At 37.3% G+C, this 27178-nt stretch overlaps 1 protein-coding gene across 3 annotated transcripts in view; it reads right to left on the reverse strand.

Annotated features, from left to right (window-relative positions):
* Positions 1-6624: 6624 nt before the first annotated feature.
* The window catches only part of ORC5 (origin recognition complex subunit 5), a 77096-nt gene continuing 56542 nt past the window's right edge, over positions 6625-27178 (reverse strand). For 2 of the 3 annotated variants that reach the window (XM_043872426.1, XM_043872427.1), the window contains 2 exons: positions 17830-17942; positions 6625-7420 (listed from right to left, as the gene is read on the reverse strand). In XM_043872426.1, coding sequence (XP_043728361.1) covers positions 7375-7420; positions 17830-17942 — 159 coding nt within the window. In that variant the 3' untranslated portion in view covers positions 6625-7374. The remainder of the gene's footprint in view (positions 7421-17829; positions 17943-27178) is intronic. The other variant, XM_043872428.1, reaches the window with a different exon arrangement.

Below are 27178 nucleotides of genomic sequence, written 5' to 3' on the forward strand. Positions count from 1 at the left end.
AGGGAGGGGGTTTACCTTCTGGGGGCAGCGGTGGGGTGGGGCAGGGGGTTCTGAATGCTCCTGGGCTGGAACTCAGTGAATATGCAGTTTTTTGATCCAGGATATATGGCCATTAATTCTTTCACTTACACATTTCCCTTATACATTCCCCTTTAGATATTGACAACCCCAGAATTTATGTCTCCAGCCTGGGCTTCCACCCCAAGCCCCAGACTTGTCTAACTGCCTCCTTGACATTGCTAACATGACACCTAACAGAAATCCTTAACTGACTATGTCCACACCTGAACTCCTGATCTTCTCTCTCCTCCACACTTCCAGATGCTCAGGTCTCAACCCCCAGAATCATCCCTCTTTCTTTCAACACTGGCACCTACCAATTAATCAGCAAGTCCTCTAGATATTTCTTTTAAATTATATTCTAAATTTGACAACTTCTCACCACTTCCACTGCTAACACCCTTATCTGAGCCACCGTTATCTCGCACTTATATTATTTTAATAGCCTTTTGCTTTTCTTGCTTTGACTCTAATCTCAATATAGGTTCCACCTTTCTGGAAAAAAAAAAAAAAAAAACTAAGCCAAATCGTATGACTCTTCTGCTCAAAACTCTCCCCCATCTCATACAGAATAAGAATGAAGGTCCTTCAGTGCCCTGCAAGCTACATATGACCCGGCAACCATTGTCTGTCTAATCCCATCTCCTAGCACAACTGCCTCTGCTTTCTATGCTCCAATCACATAGGCCCCTTTGCAGCCAGAGCTCCAGGGCTTTGGAAGAGTGGGGAAGAGATATTTGGTGGGGATATGGGTACAACCAATAGTGTGTTACACGAATTCAGATTTTGAAAGGACATAAAATATACTCTCCATCTGCAATCTATAATATCTTAATTTTCAGCCTATTATGTTCTTTGTGGTGATTTAAAAGCATGCTTGCAAGTTCTTTGACACTCCTTCTAACAAGAGATGGATATGATTCCCTTCCCTTTAAGTACAAGCAGGACTTAACAGCTGCCTTAATCACAATGCTGCAGAAGGGATGCTATGAGACTTCTGAGGCTTGATTAGAAAAGGACACGCAGCACCTGCGAGTTTCTCTTGGGACGCTGACTTTCGGAACCTAACCGCCATGCCATGAGGAAGAGCAGAGAACACGTGGAGAGACCACATGGAGGTGTTCCAGGTAGGAGCCACCGGCCAGCGTCACCCTCCAAAGAGTGAGGAAGCTGGCTTTCATGTTATTCAACTCCAGTTTCAAACTGCACCACAGGACACTGCATGGAGCCAAGCTCTGCTCAAACTGCAGATTCATGATCAAAATAAAGATTGCTGTTTTCAGGCTATTAAGTCTGAGGTGGTTTATCATCTAGGAATAGATAACGGAACATCCTTTTTCCAAATCATTTTTGATTCTTACTTCCAGAAGTCAGCATCTTCTTTACTGCCTTCCTTCCTCCTTCCATACTTCAACTTTTTATCTCTTCCCTCACTTTGGTGTTTTTTGTTTTTTTTTTGTAGTTCTTTTTCCCATTTTATTATCAGGACAAGCATTTTATTTTTTCATTTATTTTTAAGGACAAGCATTTTAAATAAGCAATTCTATTAAAGGAAACATTGGCCACAAATATTTGAGAATTTGTTTTTGATATCATCTCTCTGAAGTATACTGCTTTTCATTATGTTTGATGTAGTTTCACATTTTAACTACCTACTATAAAAGTGATTTTTAAAAAAAAATTTTTAAAAATCTAAACATTTTTGATTAAATACCAATCTTAAGCTATACCATAGGCTGTGAGAAGCATTAGTTTCCACCTGATCTGTCCTTATATTGAAAAATATAAAAGACACAATTATACTTTTTCTTTAAACTACAAGAACAATATAATAACTAAAGTATACCAAAACTTTTACTTACAGAGGTTTTCTCTGATATTGTTAACTGGTGATTTTTAGTTCTTCTGGTTGCCCCAAATTTCCAGAGTAAACGTGCTCCTTTTATAATAACTAAAAACAGATTTTAAAATTATGTTTAACAGTACTATAAAAAACATATTCCAAATTGTTTTTGTTTTAAATGGGGGTAGGGCTCTTTTCCCATTCTTTTCTTTGTTTCAGTTTAACCCAGAACTTTTACCCTTAAAAAAATCAGGCAACCAGCCCAGGCAGCAGGAGCTGTGGGCAGTGTCCTCTTTTGTTCAACAGTTCCAAAGATTTAATCTTACCTAAACTGGGGAGTTAGCTCTCCTAGTCTAGTAATCTTAAAAAAAGTCTTTTAAAAAAAAATAAAAAAAAAAAAGTCTTTTTATTGGTACATGTTTTATTTCTCCCATGTAATGTTCAGTTATAATATCATAATTTAAAATTTTGATTATTTAGCTCTATTTCCTTTCTCTGTAGGTCACTTCAGCTTAATTATTGTTTTTACACTCAGAGGCATTTGTAACAGCTGTCTGTTTTACCCTTCCTCAAGCCAGGTGGCTCTTTCCCATGTCTTTCCACCTACTTGATGACTTTAGTCTGTGTTTTTCAATTAAGTAAAGACCGATATAGAAAACAGCAGGGGGTTCTATTTTAGTGTCTTTTCTCATGGATGCTTCTGGAGTTAGTACATCTCTGCTCCTCTAACGCTCTATTCCCAGCTGGATGAGTCCCATGAACTAGGATGGCTGAATGTTCTTTCCCAGAGGAAGTCAACCTAAAGTGGGTTCAGAAATTCTCAGGCACACCTGAGCCAGTGTAATGTCTCTATTATTATGAAAGTTGGCCCAAAGTGATGAAAGCATTTGTTTGGATCTAATGTTCTCCATAGAACTAAGATACTAAGTGGGTTTGGTTTTTCCTTTTAGGCTGCAGGACTTAGCCCAGGTCTCCTATTGCCATTTCTTATGCTGAAGGGAATGGGGTTTATAAGAATAGTAGAGAATTGTTATTTGAAAAAATAAAATTATTTTGTAGTTTTGTGGTGAGCTGAAGACCAATAGCTATGGACACCTTCTTAATTCATTTCAAGATGGTTTCTCCCTCACCATGTCAAGAACACCTTTCACCTCTATTCTGATGATCCCGACAGTTAATGATTGGTGCTAACTCTGACCTCTAACTAGATTCAGCTACCTACTTCACATTTCCACTTGGACAAGCACCTCAATGGCATATGTTCAAAACTGAACTCATGATCCTCTTCATCCCATAGACCTAGTTCTTCCCTTAGCATTTCCCATTTCAAACACTGGCTCTGCAAATGCTGATAGCACTTATTGTTCAGGACAGACATTTGTCTTTGTCCACTGCTGTATCTCCTACACCCAACACAATGCTTTACACATAGCTGATACTTAGTATTTTTTTTTATGAATATTGAATAATTTTATGGAAACTGACATTAAATAAGACTCTCAACTTTCTCAAAGGCCAGTGAAGTGGATTATGGTTTATCCAAAACCCTGTGCAAATCTTTACTGCCTCTAAAATACAGGCTCTTTCCTCATGCCAAAGCTACCACTATTTACTCAAACAGTTGAATGCCTCCTAAAATTCCCATCATTATTGTGCATCAACATGCAGTTAAATGAATGAATTGATTATAATTTTCTCTGCTCTACCAAATTTCTACTTCTCAAACTGTGCTTCATGAATGTGTCACTGCTAGAAAATGAACACTAACTGTGCATTCAGGGCATTTAAAAGCCAATTTGAGTGAAAATGTTGATATCTTGATAGGAATGATTTGAGCTCTAAGAAATCTAAGCATTTTTGAAAGCAAATTGTGTCATCAGACTGAAATTACATGCAAAATTATCTATTTTACATATGATAGACAGCCACACTTTGTAGGAGATGAAGCTTTCAAAATGTAGGGGATGAAGTTGAACAATATCAACCTCCAGTTAACTACCTCTAATCCAAGTCTCTGCTCATGGAAACAGGCATAAGATGCAACTATGGTACACAATAGTGTAAGACTTCAGGTAAAAGTGGAGGATGCTATTACAGTCCTGATCGTGTACATGGAGCAGTGGTTGCATTTCATCTATTATTTTAGAGACTCTCTTTTGAGTACTTAATGTGGTAAGATGCATTATTCCTGGATTTGGTCCATTACTTTTCTATGCATAGTACAAGCAGAGTAGAGCATACCTTGGAGGAACAAAGGAGACTTCTTACGATGCTGAGCTTTCCTTGCTCCAGACCACCTTGATTACATTAAACAGTTGCTGGTTAACTAAATCCCTTGGAAGTTTACCACTAACTGTTTAGCCATCACACCTTGAGGGCAAACAATGTAACTCCTCAGTCACCTGCTCTCTGATTTGATCATTCTCAGTTCATGCTTTTGACTATTCAACAAGATCCTGAAAAGTAAGTAATGAAACCTGCATGTGAATTAGAATCCTTCAATTCCAAAAGTAAAAATCCAAGGTATTGTGTCCATTTGAATAATTAAAAATTTTTAACAAGAAGTTTCCTAGATATGATTAGGTGAGAGTGCCTTTTCTCTACTTAGTTGGGATGTTATTGCATTCCATCACTGACTTCCTTTCTAGGCCACAAATATTTCAGGACAGTGACAATAGGTAACATTTATTGAGCACTTATGGTGTGCCAGTCACCTTACTTAGATAAGGATTTCTCAATCTTGGCACTACTGAAATTTGGATCAGATAATTCTGATGTGGGCCTTTAGGATGGTCTTTGTGACCTTTGTTAGGCAAAGATTTTTTTAACTACAATACTGAAACCATATTTCATACAAAAAAAATGGATAGAGAAATCAGACTTCATCAAAACTAAAACCTTCTGTCCTACAAAAGACACTGTTAAAAGAATAAAAATGCAAGTTAGGACTTGCAGACTAGGAGCAAATAACTGCAAGTCACATATCTGATAAAAGACTTGTATCTAGAAGATATAAAGAACTCTAAAAACTCAAAAGCAAAAAAAACAAATAATCAAAATGAGCATAGGACCTGAACATTTTCAAAGAGGACATACAAACGGTACATGAAAAGGCGCTCAACATCACTAATCATCAGGGAAATGCAAGTCAAATCGACAATCAGATGTCACCTCACATCTGTTAGCATGGCTATTATCAGAAAAGACAAGAATGTCAGTGTTGTTGTTCTCTATTTCCAGGAGCATCCCAGGTCTCTTCCCAGCCCCACCACACACCCAACTGTCACAAAAAAATGTCTCCAGAAATTGCTAAATATTCTCTGGTAGACAAAACTCCCTCCAGTTGAGACCTACCACCTTGGATATATCAACTTAATTATTAATTCTCTAAACAACTCCATGAGGGAAGTTGTAGGTGTACCTCACTGTAGGTGAGGCACAGACAGATTCAATAATCAGCCTAAGTCACATAGCTCTAGAGATACAGCTGGTATCTGATTCCAGAGCCCCAACTCTTAACTGCTGCCCTAGAGATCTGACACCTTTTTGACTTTTTAGGCCGTAAGGAAAAGAGGCTTGTTGGATCAGGATCCCTTCCAGAATTACTGAAAAAGAACTGCTTTGGCAATGAAGACAGATTTAGGGATTGTAACTGACTGGAAAGTAAGAAGGGGAGTAAGGTTTCCCCCAACCATATATATCTGAGTCATAGTAATGGAAAGAAGACATTTTTAAAATGGAGGATAACCACTGTGTAAACAATCTGAAATCCCACAGCTTGGTAACTTCATTTGTCTACTTCCTAAATCATTTTTAGATTTAGGTAGAATAGATGCGGAGAATAATTTAAGCACATCCTCTCTTAAGTATCTGGCCCACCAGCCAGCATAATTCTCATCATTAGATTCTCCCCTTTAATTGGAGATTTATATCTTCCAATTAGAAAATTCATCTGCAGATGACCCTTGTTAAAATGCTAATATCCATATTAAGCTCTGTTAGTCTTCGTTTAAATAAATTAATCAAATTAGTGAGTCATTTAGCAAGCCATCAGGAAGTAAATTACAAAACATAAAACTCTTTCCCCCTCAAATTCCAGAGTTTTTCCCTCAGAATGCACACTGATCCCAGGCTATCCAAGAAGGCTGCACAGTAGACCTGCCACTTGATAGCAAATTATAAATGGGGTGAAAATTCCACGTGGCACTGCTCCTCCTTGAATCAGCTCCTCAGACTGCCTTCTACTTGAATGATGCACAGATTTCTAAGTGCATTTGCAAGGAATTTGCTACGCACATGGTTTTTTCCTGGCCCTGGCTTCTCCAAATATCTTGTAGAACACAAAATTTCACCATCTGCCATGGGACAAGAGACAGAGGGTGAGGGTGCTCCTTGCTATCTTGTATCTTATGTGGGGAGACAAAGAATAATTTCATTTCTTCTCCCTACTCAGTACCTCTCAATAAACGCAAGTAGACCATCCCTTGTTTCCTTTGATCCAGAAAGTGTCAGTCACTACATTAATAGGCTTCCTATTTGGAGGTGACTATTGTGAGAATTTTTTTTCCAAAAAAAGAAGGAAAGTATAAAATGCAACTGAAATTTAAACTAGGCTCTGTAATTAAGCACTTTAAATCTGTCCAAAACAATTTTCAAGCATTTAAGTGCTAACAGAAAACTTCAAAAGTACGTAAGAAAATCAGACCCCAGGTTCATAATTGATGTAACAGGAAAATTTTTATTGTGGAACTATTAAAGGCCAGTGATTTAAAAAAGGAAAGAAAACCATCATGCAGATTAAAAAGCTATGTTGAGTAGTTTATTGCAAGAGTGACTAGATAAATCTCACCTAAATATACTGCAGTTAACAAGGAGGCTTAGAGGTGGAAAGCTGCCCTATCTGATCAAACTACCTTGCCTTTTGAGAAAATCAGGGTGAAAGATAAACACATATAAACTTGGATCTTAAAAGAACAAAAAACTTCTACTTATTATATTGTGCAACTATGATCTTTGAAAGTGGTGGCCTTAGGAAAATCTGCTTTGGCAAGCAACTGCAGCGGCTCCTGTGGAGAGGAAGTGAATAGACTGGGCTTATATACAAGGGCTGCTGGCACGTTCAAAGCGCAGGGGATAGTTCACAGAGCAAAATGCAGTCCTAAGTAAATGGGTTTCAGGCAATTTGGGTGTTAAGATAACATCATTAAGAATAGAACAGATTGTGCTCAGACCCTGCTGTTTATAATTAACACGTTCTTTCCAAATACTCCAGGGTCCCTGGTAAATAGTCTTCTGCTCACATTCACCCAGACCAATCAGAGTATTTTCATCAGATTCCATGCTGGGCCAGCACCTGTCTGGACAAATCCAATGGAGCCAAAGAACTCCTCTCCCAGGCCAGCTGAGTAGTTGGATGAACCCAGTTTGGCTTAGTCATTGTCACAGTGTCCATATGGCTTTGAAGCTTGTTTTCACAAGAAATCATACAAGTATTTTATTATGTCAAAGTTCACCGTCCTATAAACAAAAACAGACAGTATGTTAGCATCCTCACCCCCTCGACTGCTCAGCCTTGTATGCATGATTCTGAGAAGCACATGCCAAATAATTCACAACTAATGCTAGACAACCCTAAGACACTGGAAAAAGCATCACGACAGAATTAACATTGGTTTTAACGTCACTGGGAACAGAGTTTCTTTAAAAAGTTTCCCTCCCATGCATAAAGTTTGCTTTTCTAACAGAAGTAAGTGAAGTCAGAACTATCCAACATTCATATATTTCAATTATAGCACAGCAAGTTTGGATTTCATCTGAAAGCTATTTGCTTTTTGTCTAATAACCAGAATAAAGCAATTACAGATGCAGCAGTATTTAAATCTTCTTTGCTTCTGAACATTGTTTATCTCCCAAAACACCTGTTTTATCATTACATAATGCATAGCTCATCTGTCCTCATTTGTAGTTTTCATTCTTTTCAGTCTTTTTACACTGGCTGACCTGTGTGTGTATTGTAACTAAATCTGTATGATCCAAGAATACGATACAACAAACAGACGATATGAATGTATATTTTTGTACTCTGATGGCAGGCAGAATAAAATAGCAGACGACAGAGACATATAATTATTTTCCTTTCTCTAAATTCATTCTTCACTATAGATATTCAGACTTGGAGGTTTATTATTTGAATAAATGGTCAAAATAATTAGATATAATGATCTAGCAATAAGTATAAAATTAAAGCCTTAAAGTATTCAATTCTGCAAAAATAATCATCCATATGAGAACAGCCTTTTAAAGCTTCACTAATTGCATGCTCTTATTTATTAAACCATCATTAATTGGTGTTTTTGTCTATCATTTTGTAATACACTTTCTAAAAAAGTTTCTAAGCAAATGACTGACGTATCAAATTTTTTTAAAAATCAGGAATAGGGAACTATAGATACTGCTTATGCAAAAACATTTTAAAATAGCTCAAATGAGATGCTATGGCTTTGTGGCACCTAATGATGGAATGAAGAGTACTTTAATTGTTTCACTACAACAGTGCCTCTCTGAAGAACACCAAAACTTTCCAAATTGCATAAAAAACACTGCCAAAAAAAAAAAAAAACACTGCCAAAACAATCCTGTTATCATTGGGGGTACTAAAACAACTAAAAATACTTACTAAAATAAAAAAAACAACAACTTATCTTAGGCATAATGTCACAAAAGGTATGGTTATTATATCATAAAGCTATTTATTTTTATGTGCTTTCCTTTCATTTACTATGTGTTAGTGGTGGTATTTGCTCAGTCATATCCAACTCTTTGAGACCCCAGAGACTGTAGCTTGCTAGGTTCCTCTGTCCATGGACTTCTCCAGGCAAGAATACTGGAGTGCGCTGTCATTTTCTTCTCCAGGGGATCTGCCCAACCCAGGGACTAAACCTGGGTCAGTGCAGGCAGATTCTTTACTGTCTGAGCCTAGACTAGGGAAGCCCATTACAGAACTCCCCAAATTTACTTGTAACAATGTACCACTAAAATTACCTTTTAAAAAATCAAGAAAACATTTTTCATGATTGGTTAAAAACATCTTTTTCAGAGGGTCTTAGACGACAAAAGACACAGTAGGCTATTTTTAATCATAGGCAAAAAGGACGGTTGGATTCTTACATCTCTCCAGGCACATTTCTCTACAATGACTTTGGGTCCTACGGTTATAAACCTTAAGTGACAAAGTAAATTGAACTTAATGTTAAGTTTTATTGTCTCTTGGATTTATTAATTTTTTTTCCCACTGAATAGAAAAGAAAAAGTTTAAAGAAGCTATGATTAAAATAAAGTTGCAATACTGTGGAACTAGACGGCATTACTTGATAAGACTATTACAAAGCCATACAAAATGATCCATATGAAGCCATAACTACAATATTATGAGAGGTAAGGAGAACAGAGAATTGCAACTATGCTGTGATAGCTAAAGAGAAATTTTTGTATAACAGACTAGTACTAGAATATAAACAAATGAAAATACCGTGATTTGTTAGTGGCAGAACTCCATCTTATTTAATAATCCGTTTAACACTGCAGCATAGTTTGTGCAATAAATTTTTCTTTATAGAATGACTGGACTGGCTTAAAAACACTAAGCATTTGTAAAAGGTTCATGATATTCTATTTCTCTGCTTTGCCACTGGGAAGTACTCAAGCAAATTGAATCATACAGTTAAAGTTTTTGGACTTTAAAAAAAAAACTAAATTAACTGGGAATTGAATATGTAAGATCATCCCTCTAAGAAACATTTACTCCCAAGATGCTAACTACCTTTTCCTATCATCCCTCCACCCTCCAATATAAACAGGTAACTTACTAACTGATCCCCACATGTATCATTTTAAGACAGCAGAATTTTACAAAGTAACTGCAAGGGCAACATTAAAACTGGACACACATTCCAAAGATAGTTTTTAAATACTATAGAAGATTCTCTCTCTCATTGAACACAAATTAATTATTTTCTAAAGTAAGCATCTAGAAAGAAATAGGATAAACAAAAATAGTGTTGGTGGCACTCTGCCTAGGAGTCATTCTTAAATCAGAATTTAGACTGCTTATAAGTTAACTACATGGCATGTATCTAAGGATTTAATTTTGCCTTTATCCTTTTATTTCACATTGTTGATGCTTTCACCACACTGACATACTTTTTTCTCTTGGGGTACTGTTTTATTTCCTTTTACTTATGTAGGCAGTTTGAGCTTTTCTTACTTAGTTTGGTTTTTCAGAGAATTTGCAATCACACAACTTTAAGTCACAATACTAAGTTACTTTGCAGTGTCTTTCTAGACTGTGGAGGGAAAACAATCAGAAACTTCAACTACCGCTAACATTAAGAACAATTCAAGTACAGTATTTATTAAGCATGTTTTCATCTGTGTTCTTCCATACTCTACCCTCCATATTCTGTGCTCCTTTCTAGAACCAGTCTCCTACTGCTTCTGTGTCCAAATCTTTCACAGTTCCTTGGTCAAGAAGGTTCTCTCTGTCCTCTACCTCTTCCTTGAATGGTTTTCTTTTCTCAACCAGGCTTAACTGAAAGTTGGCTCCCACAGAGGGATCGAGTCTCCTCTTTAGCTCTTTCCAATGAGGTTAGACTCTACTATAGCCCAGGCAGTCCTGTCATGTGAGGCTGCTGTCCTTGTACAAAAGGCTCCGCTCCTGTGAGACTCAAACCATTCCACTAACCAGCCTTTATCCCCCTGTCACCACCTCTTAGTGAATAATGCAGCATCCAGTTCAGTCTTCCTCTCTATTCCCAGATCTGCCTCAGCTTTAGTGACTTCATTGCACTTGTCCCTTTTACCTCCAATGATCTTTTCTACTGTCATGATCACACTCAGAAATGTTCTACTTCTAAAAAACATAAATTCAGACATTCCGGTCCTCAGGGCACCATGGCGGGTCTGTCTGAGCTGGAACCAAGAGGAGAAGATGCCTCCTTCCTGCTGTGAAACTTGAGGACCCTTCCTGGAATGATTTTACTGTGATGCGCCTTCTCTTCCATGAAGAAGCCACCTTTTCGAAGGATCCTAGAGTCACAAAATAGAAGAACTGTGGACCATGGAGCTGCCATTCCAGCCTTGGATGGTGTCTTCAGATTGATTTCTCCATGAGAGGCAAACCATTCAATATCATGGTAATCCAAGCCTATGCCCTGACCAGTAACACTGAAGAAGCTGAAGTTGAACAGTTCTATGAAGACCTACAAGACCTTCTAGAACTAACACCCAAAAAAGATGTCCTTTTCATTACAGGGGACTGGAATGCAAAAGTAGGAAGTCAAGAGACTCCTGGAGTAACAGGCAAATTTGGCCTTGGAGTACAGAATGAAGCAGGGCAAAGGCTAATAGAGTTCTGGCAAGAGAACACACTGGTCATAGCAAATATCCTCTTCCAACAACACAAGAGAAGACTCTATACATGGACATCACCAGATGGTCGACACTGAAATCAGATTGATTATATTCTTTGCAGCCAAAAATGGAGAAGCTCTATACAGTCAGCAAAAACAAGACCAGGAGTTGAGTGGGGCTCAGATCATGAACTCCTTATTGCCAAATTCAGACTTAAATTGAAGAAAGTAGAGAAAACCACTAAACCATTCAAGTATGACCTAAATTAAATCTCTTATGATTTTACAGTGGAAGTGAGAAATAGACTTAAGGGACTAGATCTGATAGACAGAGTGCCTGATGAACTATGGATGGAGGTTCGTGACATTGTACAGGAGACAGGAATCAAGACTATCCCCAAGAAAAAGAAATGCAAAAAAGCAAAATGGCTGTCTGAGGAGGCCTTACGAATAGCTGTGAAAAGAAGAGAAGTGAAAAGCAAATGAGAGAAGGAAAGATATTTCCATTTGAATGCAGAGTTCCAAAGAATAGCAAGGAGAGATAAGAAAGCCTTCCTCAGAGATCAAGCAAAGAAATAAAGGAAAACAATAGAATGGGAAAGACTAGAGATCTCATCAAGAAAATTAGAAATACCAAGGGAATATTTCATGCAAAGATGGGCCAATAAAGGACAGAAATGGTAGGGACCTGACAGAAGCAGAAGATATTAAGAAGAGGTGGCAAGAATACACAGAAGAACTGTACAAAAAAGTTCTTCACAACCAAGATAATCACGATGGTGTGATCACTCACCTAGAGTAAGACATCCTGGAATGTGAAGTCAAGTGGGCCTTAGGAAGCATCACTACGAACAAAGCTAGTGGAGGTGATGGAATTCCAGTTGAGCTATTTCAAATCCTGAAAGACGATGCTATGAAAGTGTTGCACTCAATATGCCAGCAAATTTGGAAAATTCAGCAGTGGCCACAGCACTGGAAAAGGTCAGTTTTCATTCCAATCCCAAAGAAAGGAAATGCCAAAGAATGCTCAAACTACCGCACAATTGCACTCATCTCACATGCTAGTAAAGTAATGCTTAAAATTCTCCAAGCCAGGCTTCAGCAATATGTGAACTGTGAACTTCCAGATGTTCAAACTGGTTTTAGAAAAGGCAGAGGAACCAGAGATCAAATTGCCAGCATCCACTGGATCATCGAAAAAGCAAGAGATTTCCAGAAAAACATCTATTTCTGCATTACTGACTCTGCCAAAACCTTTGACTGTGTGGATCACAATAAACTGTGGAAAATTCTGAAAGAGATGGGCATACCAGACCACCTGACCTGCCTCTTGAGAAACCTGTATGCAGGTCAGGAAGCAACAGTTAGAACTGGACATGGAACAACAGACTCGTTCCAAATAGGAAAAGGAGTATGTCAAGCCTGTATATTGTCACCCTGCTTATTAAACTTATATGCAGAGTACATCATGAGAAACACTGGGGCTGGAGGAAGCACAAGCTGGAATCAAGATTGCCGGGAGAAATATCAATAACCTGAGATATGCAGATGACACCACCCTTATGGCAGAAAGTGAAGAAGAACTAAAGAGCCTCTTGATGAAAGTGAAAGAGGAGAGTGAAAAAGTTGGCTTAAAACTCAACATTCAGAAGACTAAGATCATGGCTTCTGGTCCCATCACTTCATGGCAAATAGATGGGGAAACACTGTAAAGAGTGGCTGGCTTTATTTTTCTGGGCTCTAAAATCATGGCAGATGGTGATTGCAGCCATGAAATTAAAAGACGCTTATTCCTTGGAAGGAAAGTTATGACCAACCTAGATAGCATATTAAAAAGCATAGACATTACTTTGCCAACAAAGGTCCATCTAGTCAAGGCTGTGGTTTTTCCAGTGGTCATGTATGGATGTGAGAGTTGGACTATAAAGAAAGCTAAGCACTGAAGAATTGATGCTTTTGAACTGTGGTGTCCCCTGAGAGTCCCTTGGACTGCAAGGAGATCCAACCAGTCCATCCTAAAGGAGATCAGTCCTGGGTGTTCATTGGAAGGACTGATGTTGAAGCTGAAACTCCAATACTTTGGCCACCTGATATGAGGAGCTGACTTATTGGAAAAGACCCTGATGATGGGGAAGACTTAGGGCAGGAGGAGGAGGGGATGACAGAGGATGAGATGGTTGGATGGCATCACCGACTAGATGGACATGGGTTTGTGTGGACTCTGGGAGGTGGTGACGGACAGGGAGACCTGGCGTGCTGCGGTTCATGAGGTCGCAAAGAGTTGGACACGACTGAGTGACTGAACTGAACTGAATTACTTTACAATATTGTGATGGTTTTTGCCATACATTCATATGAATCAGCCATGGGTGTGCATGTGTTCCCTATCCTGACCCTCTTTCCCACCTCCCTCCCCATCCCATCCCTCAGGGTCATCCCAGTGCACCAGCCCTGAGCACCCTGCCTCAAGCATCGAACCTGGACTGGCAATCTATTTCACATATGATAACAAACATGTTTCAATGCTATTGTCTCAAATCATCCCACCCTCATGTTCTCCAACAGAGTCCAAGGGTCTGTTCTTTACATCTGTGTCTCTTTTGCTGCCTTGCATATAGGGTCATCGTTACTGTCTTTCTAAATTCCATATATATGCATTAATATAAAAAAAAAAATTCAGACATTCCACCCTGATCCCAATCTCCTTTAAGTGACCTGGAATACCTTGAAACAACCAGTTTACAAACCTCTCTTCGCCTTCTCCTCATCTACAAATAATTACTGAGCATTAAGTGCCAGGCACTGAACTATGAGCCCTCCCCATGCTTTACTTCCTTTCTTCCCTTCTTAGCTTAGATTCCATGGTTTGTCACCTCAAGCATTCATTTGCTAGCATCGACTGAATTCACCTGGCAAATTCCAATCCTATGTGATTTCAATTGCACCCTTTTGCAGTCCCAGTACCCGGCACATGGAATGCTGCTGGAGGAGAGCACAGGTTTCACAGATTGGTGCCACTGTAGATTCAAGGTCAGGAACCCCAGCTGGGCCCTCAACACTCTCAGCAAGTTGCTTTCTTTGTTAGCACTTTCTTCCATTCCCCATGGCAGCTATTTCAAATATCCGTATTTGTCTCAAACTGGTGTACTTCTGTCCTTAAGTCTCTTGCCTCTACCTTTACACATACAATAGAAGGCCTCAGATCAGAGCTCCTTCAACTTCTTGCCAACAGATAGCCAAATTCAGTTCCATCTGAAACCACCTTTTCCTCTTGTTGTAATGAAAAAGGATTCCCCTCTCTCATTCAGGGCTATTTCTTTACCTCATGTTTCTAAATCGCATGTTATATATCTTTTCAAGGACTTTAAATTACCTCTCTTTTGTGTCATTAACTCTTCTTCCCTACAAGTTTTTTCCCAGCAGCATTTAAATATGCTCATATCTTTAAAAATAATAAGCTATTCATGCCCCCACAACCTGTTCAGTAGGTAACAATCCTCTATTCCTCTTTATAGCAAAAATAGTCCAGAAAATAGGTACATGAGGACAGGATACAGATCTGTTACACATCTTGCTACATCCCCAAAACCTAGTATAGTGATTATAATGAACATCACAATAAATTTTAAGTGAATAAAAAGTATTCTCTGCATGTGCGGCATCAATTTACTCACAAATACCACTTAAATGCACCATATCCTAACTTGTACCCCACTGTATCGCTGAAAGTGTTCTTGTTAAAGTCACAAATGACAGATTTACCATTAAATAGACTCTGCCTGATTTCTTGGCAATAACCAACAATTTTGACCATTATTCCCTTGCTTAGGTTTTTCTACCTTTCTTGGATATACAACTTTTTGTATTACTGTTTTAACCACTTAAATTTGTATCATGAGTATTTTCCTGTGCTTTTATCCTTTAAAATTACAATTTTAAGTAACTTCACAAATTTTTTAATTATTTATTTTTAATTGGAGGATAACTGCTTTATGATATTATGTTGGTTTCTACCATATATCAACATGAATCAGCTATAGGTATACGCATGTATACCTCTCTTCCACCTCCCACTCCATCACACCCTTCTAGGTTGTCACAGAGCATCAGACTTGAACTCCCTGTGTCATACAGGAAATTTCCACCAGCCATCTAATTTTACACATGGTAATGTATGTGTTTCAGTGCTACTCTCAATCCTTCCCACCCTCTGAGAAGGTCTGAGTAAGTTAGTGATTGACACAGTCTCTGCTTTGCTCTTCACGGGCTTATACTGTAGGAAGAAAAATGAGTTCTACTTATTGAATGAATAATTTAATAAAATAATGGTAAGTCTCAGAAAATAAGGGGACATGGATAAACTAACTGTGAATAGTGTGTGGGAGTGGGGTGGAGGGCGTGGACGATGGGAGGTCATGGTATGTTTGAGGATAGCGTCTTCAAGAAATATGCATTTAAACTGAAATCTAAAGGTTATGTAGCAGTTAGTTGGATAGAGGAGGATTTGGAAAGTGCTGCATATGCAATGAATGGTGAATATGAAGAACTGAAAAAAAAAAAAAAGCCCAAAGTGGTCAAAGTGTAAATACCTACAGGAGAAGACGTGTGTGATAGGTATGGCTGGGCACAAAGGCAGAGGCCAAGTCACTGGGGCCTTGAAAATTATTCTAAACATTTTGGTTTTTTATCCTAAGAGTTACAGGAAATTATAGAAGACTTTTAAGTAGAAGGGTGACAGTAAATTTTTATAAGATCACTCTGGCAATAGTGTGGACAACAAATTATAAGAGAATAAGAGTAGAGAGAAAACCAATTAGGAGGTTACCGGAGAAGAGATAACAGTGGCTTGGTCTAGAGCATTAACGGTACAAATGATAAAAGTGAATGAACTGAGATATATAGGACGGACTTGACAGGCTCAGAAAGACTAATGCTTGGCTGCTGGGAGTGGTGGGGGGGTGGTGACAAATGCCACCAGTGACTACCAGGTCTTAGGCCTGTGCAACACGAGAGACTGCAGTGCTAATCACTGAACCAGGGGACACTGAAAGAAAGCTGCATCATTCCTTTTTTGTTGGCAAGCAGAAGAAGGGGGGGATTCCTGAGTTCAGTTTTGGAAATATATTGATACAGGTGGGAAATATCCAAAATTCAAGAATACTAGAAAAAAGGTCTGGCCTCTAAAAACTGGGAGTAAGAATAGTACATAGATAGTTGTTGAAGTCAGGAGTAAAGTAAAAATAGTCTAGGGAAAAAAATATGAAAAGAACCAAGCCTCAAGGAACAACTAAATGTGAAGGTTAAGTGGATAGGATAAGCTGACAAAATGAGCCTGAGAAGAAACAGCCAAGGAATAAAGATGAAAATCATAAGATTGGAATCATGGACTCTAGGAGAAGAGTTTTAAGAGAGAGAGAGTGGTCAATCCTGTTGGGTGACTGAGAATAGATAGTCTGAGGGCTGGGAAAGAGGCTGGGAAAAGGGCAGAGATGGAATTCAGAGGGGAAGTGGAAGAGCCCATCTGACACAGGAGGCGGGACCCCAATCTATTGATAAAGGAAGACAGAAGATGCTCACAGACACAGGTAGTGCAAGGAGTTCTCAACTCACAGGTTCAACTTTGTTCTCTGAAGCAGTAACTGCTGAACAAAGTGAATACAGATGTTAGGACTTGTGGCTTGAATACAGTCTAGAATCAGAATCTAGATCGAGAAGAAACCTGTAAACCACATATTCTACTGTTCAATACATGTGGTGGAATGGCTGGGAGTCTCGTAGAAGATAATCAATTAGAAAAAGAGGGAAATAGAGCCAGTTGTAAAGGTCTCAAAGAAATTCAAATTTTTGCAAGAAATTGGGAAGAAAATAACTATCCAGAAGCGGCAACAAGAAGAAAGGATAGCACTTAAAGAGCATCCAATCCTGAGGGATAGGAGTTTGAGAAAATAAGAAGCTACTACTAGAGATAACTGGCGGGCTTCCCAGGTAGCTCAGTGGTAAAGAATTCACCTGCCAATGAAGGAGACACAGATTCAATCCCTGGGTTGGGAAGATCCCCTGGAGAAGGAAATGGCAACCCACTCCAGTATTCTTGCCTGGAAAATTCCATGCAGAGAAGAGCCTGGTGGGCTATATACATAGTCCGTGGCGTTGCAGAGTTGGACAGGACTTGGCAACTAAACACAAACATACATACACTACAGTATATACAAGTTGTCTGCAGTCAACTGCCCATTAAATCCTACCTTGCTACTATAGGACCATTATTCCAGTCTGTCTCGGACTCTCAGAATCTTGATTTTTGCCATATAACATGTTAACTAATTCTCCGAATTTTGTCATTTGTAAATCTGACGAGAGGGTTCATTCTACAGTGAAATAGTCATTCTCGGCACTTAAATGATCTTCTCTTGCTTAAATGACTAATGACATTACATTAGGAAGAAGATTAATTTTTATATTTAGTATATCATTTACATAATTCAAGACATTTTACATTAACGATTATTCTATGCTTACCTAGCAATAGCTCTGATGAAGTCTAGAGACACTGTGCATTTGTATTTTGGTCCATCAAGCTGATCGTCATGGCCAACCAGGGTTAACAGTTGAAGAGTCACTAAAGAGGTAATCTAAAAATAAAAGTACTTTTATGAGAAAATGGTTTAACCAGATTGCATGATGTCCTTGTTTCTGAAACATTTTATAGTTACTTTGATAACAATATATAACAGAATTCACAGGAACATCTGCAAAGAATATGACTACTTTGAAATTTGTATACACAAATTTGTACATATGCTTAACGTCCTAGTTAATCAAACTAATGATCAACCTTTAAGGACTCCACTAGAGATAAATTTGTTTCAACTAATGACACACATATGACTGCTAACCTTTAAAAACTATAAACAAAGGACATTCCTTCTTTCCATAAAAATTTTATGAACTTTCTATCCAAATACCTCAGAATATCAAATCTGCACTCCCTTGAGAATCGAGCAGTTAAAATGTGAAAGTGGGTCTTTTTCAGAGTTGAGTAGCTGGTTACATAAGAAATACATCCTTCAGATCTAGACTTAGTCTTGCTTTTAAACTGATCCTCAGGGAGATTAACACTGGCAAAAGTGTATTTTGACAAGTCAAAAATCAAAATCCAAAATAATTTCACATGCATAATGCCGACAGAAGTATTAAGCGCTCTGAAATCCAAGAAACAGAGCTGACACAAGAGCTGGAATTCTTTGAGTAGCCCATTTTCTTTTTCCAATTTTTTTTTCTCATCTCCTATAGGCCAACAGAAAAAGAAGTCAGCGATGGCAAGGAGGAAGATCTTGGTGATCTGTTACTGCTGGTGACAGTATCTTTAATACTTAATCATATGCCTTAGGAATAAAAAAAAAATGTTCACTTAATCTGTGATCAATACCTTGAGATGCAGTAAACACTCTGAATGATAAAAACAGTGACAGCAGTAGTGATCTGCTTGGTGCCAAGTATTCTATACACAGCATCTCATTTATGCCTCATGACCCTACAAGGTGGATGCTATTACACTTATATTATAAATGATTCTTAGAGATGTTAAGTAACTTTCCTCAGACCCCAGAACTGACAGGTGGCTTAGTAAGAATTCAAACCTAGAGTTCATGTTCCCTCTACTATACTATACATGCTATGTGTAGTATGCTCCCTATTACAATTTTAAAGGGTGAACTGTTATGCAGTGTTCAGTCAGCTGTCAATATTAACAATTTTTAAAAACTAACAGATGTGTAGATACCACAGTATTTTATATACAGAAAATACTCTATTTAGCAAATACAAAGCATTTTTTCAATTAAAACTTTTATATTTTCTTAACTTTAGATAGCTCTCACATAAACAATATGCAGAGGGATATTTTTTATAGGCCAGTCTAACAACCTTTACCTTTAGGGTGGAATATATACTCTATTTCCTTTCACTGCAATGATATTCTAAAATTTTATTTCTACCACTGTGTCAACTTTTCTATTTTTTCTGTGTCTTTCTCATTCCTTTCTTGCCTTATATTGAACTGAATTATACTATTTTTTCATTCTACTGTTTTACTCTACTATCCTGGAATGTATACTCCAGTTTCCACTTTGATTTTTTTTCTTTTGGCCCCAAGCTATTTTAGAATTCTTTAATTTCCAACTCATGAAGTTTCTCTAGCATTTTTGACTTTTAAGAGGGGAATATCACAGAATGCAGTCTGTATACTAGCAATTCTTTGAAATTTGATAAGAAAGCTGGATTCTCCAGAGTGAGAGAAGAGTACACAGGGACACGAAAGCCACTGTGGCAAAGAATGAAACTAACCACAAGTGGTCACTCTTCCTACTCGGCCGGCCAGGTCCCTTCCCTCTTTGTTCAAGAGCTGATGGCACCTGAGTACAAACCATGCCCACAAATGCGATCACCTATGACAGGCCAGCAAGGTGGAGTGAGACAAGAGCTTTCTCTTTTACTTATATACAAGTACTTATATCATAATAGTATTTTCCATTTTTGTCTCTTGGACTGCAAAGCCTAAAATATTTACTATGTAGGCCTCTTACTGGAAAAAGTTTGTCAAACTCTCTGCATTGAAAAATTGCTAGATGCAGATAATTTAGCAATGTAGAAATCAAAATGTTCAGTGACTTATCCAAAGTGATAATGACTACATAATAGCAGAAACTTACTTGACTAGGATTTAGGTCTTCTAACTACAATTCTAAAACTTATGAAAAGAATGACTAAAATGTGATCATAGCTGAGAGAGCTAACTTCTAATAAGTTGTATTACAATCTTACCCGAATAAAGAATGTGTTAAAAGAATGAGGATGATCTGTGAAAAAGGGAGTGTTCAAGGGAACAGACACGTCAGTACATCTCCAACAACAGGACTAAGGGCTCCCTGACCATTAAATCGGAAACCTGGTATGTACTGTAAGTGTTTGCTCATTTTGGAGGTATAGTTACCCAGTTGTCATTCTATTAATGATTTTCTTAGTAGTATTTAAAAGGTACATATGAGTAAAGTTGATGAACAGATAAAAAATGTTAAGTTACTCAACATTTTTATAAAAGAGCTCACATTTACCTAGTTTAAGAGTTAAATGAAACAAAAAAATTAAGTTGGTTGTTAAAAATGTATGAAATAGTATTGTGCCCATTAAATGAGGTCATCTGTAAGGCAACTTAACACAGTGCCTGAAACAAAGTATTCAATAATATGAGCTACTATTTATATTACTATCTATTAGCTATTATCTATTACCTATTATTACTATCTATTAGCACTTTTCAATCTCAAATTTAATGAATAGGTTTCTTTTCTAATAACCCATTAATTTACTTAAAACTCACTGTATTTTATTTGAAAACTGTTTCACATAGTTCCTATAGCTTTCTGAATTATATGCCATGCTTAACTTATTTAGAAAATAAAAGATAAAACTACCTAAGATTAAAAACATCTGTATGGACTTCCCTGGTAGTCTACTGGCTAAGAATCCACTTAGCAATGAAGGGGACACCAGTTCAATCTCTGGTCCAGGAAGACCCCACCTGCCACAGTGCAGCTAAGCCTGTAAGCTGCAACCACTGAGCCCACGCACGGCAACTGCTAAAGCCTGTGTGCTTTGGAGCCCAAGCTCCTCAACAGAGAAGCCACCACAGTGAGAAGTCCACACACGGCGACTGGAGAGGAGCCCCACCTGGCACAACTACAGAAAGCTCCCTGGCAGCAACAAAGGCCCAGGGCAGCCAAAAATAAATGTTAAAAAGATGTATCTGTGTGAGATTTTATAAAGATTCACAACAAACTATCAATTATGAGTGGGGAGAGGAAAGGTGGGGGTGAGACAAGAGTAGGGAATGAAAAAGTAAAACCTACTAGGAATAAAATAAATAAACTACAAGGATTATTGCACAGCATAAGAAACATAGCCAATTTCTTGTAATAACTTTAAATGGAGAACAATCTAAAAAACATAAAATTGCCATGTTGTATACCTGAAACTAACATAACATTATGAATCAACTATATTTCAATTAAAAAAAATACTTCTGAACAGGTCAAGAAAAGTAATGGGCACATATATTAATCACTTTGGAAAAAATGCTCAATGTGTCAGTTTCACCAGGAAATGAAGTGGATAAAAAAATGAACTGACAAAAAAGCTGCATGAAAAATATAATTAAAAATTATATGGCACATTAAACCCAGTGTAGGGAAAACTAAGGAATACGTTGGTAGTTCTGAAAAAATGATACATAATGCAAACTAAAGAGGCTAAAAAAAACAGAAAAGACAAAATGAGAAAAATCTAACATACTTCTAATCAAATTTCTGGAAGGAAAAGAGACAGAAAAAAGGGGCAGAAGTAATATCTGAAAAGATAATGGACGAAAATTCATTCAAAAAGATCAAGAACACCAAATCATAGAACTGAAGAGCTAAATAAATCCAACCGGGAAAATAAAAAGAAATCAATACCTAGACATGCCACAGTGAAAGTACAGATTATCAAATATAAAAAGCTCTTAATCACAAGCAAGGAAATCGAAACTGTAATCAAAAATCTTCCCGCAAACAAAAGCCCAGGACCAGATGGCTTCACAGCTGAATTCTACCAAAAATTTAGAGAAGAGCTAACACCTATCTTACTCAAACTCTTCCAGAAAATTGCAGATGAAGGTAAGCTTCCAAACTCATTCTATGAGGCCACCATCACCCTAATTCCAAAACCAGACAAAGATGCCACAAAAAAAGAATACTACAGGCCAATATCACTGATGAACATAGATGCAAAAATCCTTAACAAAATTCTAGCAAACAGAATCCAACAACATATTAAAAAAATCATACACCATGACCAAGTGGGCTTTATCCCAGGAATGCAAGGATTCTTTAATATCCGCAAATCAATCAATGTAATACACCACATTAACAAATTGAAAGATAAAAACCATATGATTATCTCAATAGATGCAGAGAAAGCCTTTGACAAAATTCAACACTCATTTATGATTAAAACTCTCCAAAAAGCAGGAATAGAAGGAACATACCTCAACATAATAAAAGCTATATATGACAAACCCACAGCAAGCATCACCCTCAATGGTGAAAAATTGAAAGCATTTCCCCTGAAATCAGGAACAAGACAAGGGTGCCCACTCTCACCACTACTATTCAACATAGTGTTGGAAGTTTTGGCCACAGCAATCAGAGCAGAAAAAGAAGTAAAAGGAATCCAGATAGGAAAAGAAGAAGTGAAACTCTCACTGTTTGCAGATGACATGATCCTCTACATAGAAAACCCTAAAGACTCTACCAGAAAATTACTAGAGCTAATCAATGAATATAGTAAAGTTGCAGGATATAAAATGAACACACAGAAATCCCTTGCATTCCTATATACTAACAATGAAAAAACAGAAAGAGAAATTAAAGAAACAATACCATTCACCATTGCAACAAAAAGAATAAAATACTTAGGAGTATATCTACCTAAAGAAACAAAAGACCTATACATAGAAAACTATAAAACACTGATGAAAGAAATCAAAGAGGACACAAACAGATGGAGAAACATACCGTGTTCATGGATTGGAAGAATCAATATTGTCAAAATGGCTATTCTACCTAAAGCAATCTATAGATTCAATGCAATCCCTATCAAGTTACCAATGGTATTTTTCACAGAACTAGACCAAAGAATTTCACAATTTGTATGGAAATACAAAAAACCTCAAATAGCCAAAGTAATCTTGAGAAAGAAGAATGGAACTGGAGGAATCAACCTGCCTGACTTCAGACTCTACTACAAAGCCACAGTCATCAAGACAGTATGGTACTGGCACAAAGACAGAAATATAGATCAATGGAACAGAATAGAAAGCCCAGAGATAAATCCACGAACCTATGAACACCTTATCTTTGACAAAGGAGGCAAGGATATACAATGGAAAAAAGACAACCTCTTTAACAAGTGGTGCTGGGAAAGCTGGTCAACCACTTGTAAAAGAATGAAACTAGAACACTTTCTAACACCATACACAAAAATAAACTCAAAATGGATTAAAGATCTAAATGTCAGACCAGAAACTATAAAACTCCTAGAGGAGAACATAGGCAAAACACTCTCCGACATAAACCACAGCAAGATCCTCTATGACCCACCTCCCAGAATATTGGAAATAAAAGCAAAACTAAACAAATGGGACCTAATGAAACTTAAAAGCTTTTGCACTACAAAGGAAACTATAAGTAAGGTGAAAAGACAGCCCTCAGATTGGGAGAAAATAATAGCAAAGGAAGCAACAGACAAAGGATTAATCTCAAAAATATACAAGCAACTCCTGCAGCTCAATTCCAGAAAAATAAATGACCCAATCAAAAAATGGGCCAAAGAACTAAACAGACATTTCTCCAAAGAAGACATACAGATGGCTAACAAACACATGAAAAGATGCTCAACATCACTCATTATCAGAGAAATGCAAATCAAAACCACAATGAGGTATCATTACACGCCAGTCAGGATGGCTGCTATCCAAAAGTCTACAAGCAATAAATGCTGGAGAGGGTGTGGAGAAAAGGGAACCCTCTTACACTGTTGGTGGGAATGCAAACTAGTACAGCCGCAATGGAAAACAGTGTGGAGATTTGTTAAAAAACTGGAAATAGAACTGCCATATGACCCAGCAATCCCACTTCTGGGCATACACACTGAGGAAACCAGATCTTAAAGAGACATGTACACCCCAATGTTCATCGCAGCACTGTTTATAATAGCCAGGACATGGAAGCAACCTAGATGCCCATCAGCAGATGAATGGATAAGGAAGCTGTGGTACATATACACCATGGAATATTACTCAGCCGTTAAAAAGAATTCATTTGAATCAGTTCTAATGAGATGGATGAAACTGGAGCCCCTTGTACAGAGTGAAGTAAGCCAGAAAGATAAAGAACATTACAGCATACTAACACATATATATGGAATTTAGAAAGATGGTAACGATAACCCTATATGCAAAATAGAAAAAGAGACACAGAAATACAGAACAGACTTTTGAACTCTGTGGGAAAATGTGAGGGTGGGATGTTTCAAAAGAACAGCATGTATACTATCTATGGTGAAACAGATCACCAGCCCAGGTTGGATGCATGAGACAAGTGCTCGGGCCTGGTGCACTGGGAAGACCCAGAGGAATCGGGTGGAGAGGGAGGTGGGAGGGGGGATCGGGATGGGGAATACGTGTAAATCTATGGCTGATTCATATCAATGTATGACAAAAAAAATAATAAATAAATAAATAAATAAATTAATTAATTAAAAAAAAAAAAGCTCTTAAAAGTAGCTAGAAAAGGAAAATCAGATTATCTTTACAGGACTAGCAATTGAACTGACAACTGTTTTAAGAACAACAATGAAAGACATAAAATAGTGGAACTATATTTTTTAACATACTGAAGAAAATAATTGTTAACTCAGAAATGTATGCCCCCAAGAAACCAATCTCTTAAAACTGGGGATGAAATAAAAGGCACATTTCCAAACTAAAAACAACAGTGTGCCACCAAAATATTCCTACTCACTTAAAGAAATTCCTAAAATATACCTCTCCAGGGGAAAATAAAGGAGTACAAGTTGGAAGGTCTGAAATTCAAGAAGGAATGATGAAACTGGTAAATAGGATGGTAAATCAATAAATTTTGACTTGGATAAGTATAAATGTTATATTTAAAGCAACAACTAAAAGAACAGAAGTAAGGAAACCTGAATTATAAAAATCTAAAACTAAGAAAAAGAAACAAAAGGTAGGTAAGACAAACAGAAAGAAAACAAGATATCAACAAAATTACATTAGAAATTATATTAAAAGTTAACTAAATGTTGCAAATAAAAGTCAAAGATTAAGTGACTGAAAAATAAATCCAACTATATACTCTTTAGAAGAGATACAACAAAATAGAAGAATATGGAAAGGTTAACAGTTAAAGGACAGAATGAGATACATGAAGCAAACTAAAACAACAAAGGTATATTAACGCAGACAAAAGAGAATTAAAAAGAGACTTAAAGAAGGGCTCACTTAGTAATGACACAATTCAGTCAGGAAGCTCCCATCTCTCACAAGATGAGTGGTGTAAGACCCTTACTATGAAGGGGTGAGACACAAAATAAGAGCAGTCAAGGAATAACAGGATCTTTGGGGGAAAGTGAGTACTGCTGAAAGTTAAGACAAACTCATTATCCTCTCCAGTTTAGAAACAGGTAGGAATAATAATGAGAAAGTAGGTCTGAAATTGTAATAAATGGGAGGCTATATAGAAGAGTTAATATTATCTCCTATGGCAAAATATATTCATTAATTTCATTCCTTTCTATTTTTGTTTTTACAAGGGATTCATTTGCTAAAGTAGGTTAGTAATAGATATCTGAATCCCTTTTAAAATGTCTTTTAAACCCTTTAACATTTGAAACATTAATCTCCCTTTATTATTAAAATAGGTTTCTTTAGTACTTCTTTTTCCTTTAATATAGGAAACATTACTTACTCTCCCACTGGCATTTCCTTATATTATTTGTTATAACTTCTACTTTGCTGTGATTCAAATACTCTCACATATTTAATTCAACTCTTTAATCCAAATTATAGGCTAAATTTACTCTCCCATTTTTCCATAAACACAAAATCTGTCTTTAATCTAGTTAAGTTAGAATTTCAAGAATATTTTCAGGTATCTCACTGTTTTACTACTTTTACTGTATTACCTACAATTATCAAAGGCAATTACATTGAAACAGATAGTCCTTTGAATCAGTTCTACCAAGATTCCATGGATACATTAATCACATAAATTGTACAAAGGATACAGTACCACTTTAAGATATAACAGTCAAAAGGCATTTCCAAAATATTAGTAAGAAGACTGCTCAATTTGGCAGGGGAACATGGATAGGGTCTGATTTAGGAGATGCTAATACACACAAAAATCTAAAATGAAACAAATTATAATGTGATTTCTCACATTACAAAAAACTAATTTCAGAGTCCTTGAACTTACCATATGAACAGAAACAACAGACAAATACATAATTTAGGAGAACATTACATAAATAAATGTAAATACCAACAACTTAAAAGTACTTTGATAGTTTATGAAAATCATGCTAGAGTAAACTGAAAAAATTAAGTTGAAAGATTAAAGACTGATGCTGAAACTGAAGCTCCAATACTTTGGCCACCTGATGCGAATAGCCAACTCATTAGAAAATACTGATGCTGGGAAAGAGTGAAGGCAGGAGGAGAAGGGGAAGACAGAGGATGAGATGGTTGGATGGCTCACTGACTCAATGGACATGAGTCTGAGCAAGCTCTGGGAGATGGGGAAGGACAGGGAACACTGGTGTGCTGCAGTCCATGGGGTCAAAAGAGTCGGACACGACTGAGCAACTGAACAACCACATAGGGTCAACATTTTGAATCTCAAACATATTAATTTATGCCTAGATGAAAAATTCTGGAAAAATACATGAAACTTTTGGAAAATTATTTCTATATGTGTATACTGTCACCCTACTTATTTAACTTATATGCAGAGTACATCATGAGAAATGTTGGGCTGGAGGAAGCACAAGCTGGAACAAAGTTGCTGGGAGAAATATCAATAACCTCAGATATGCAGATGACACCACCCTTATGACAGAAAGCGAAGAAGAACTAAAGAGCCTCTTGATGAAAGTGAGAGTGAAAAAGTTGGCTTAAAGCTCAACATTCAGAAAACTAAGATCATGGCATCTGGTCCCATCACTTCATGGCAAATAGATGGGGAAACAGTGG

Source organism: Cervus elaphus, chromosome 18, assembly GCF_910594005.1.
Source record: "Cervus elaphus chromosome 18, mCerEla1.1, whole genome shotgun sequence".
Lineage (NCBI taxonomy): Eukaryota > Metazoa > Chordata > Mammalia > Artiodactyla > Cervidae > Cervus > Cervus elaphus.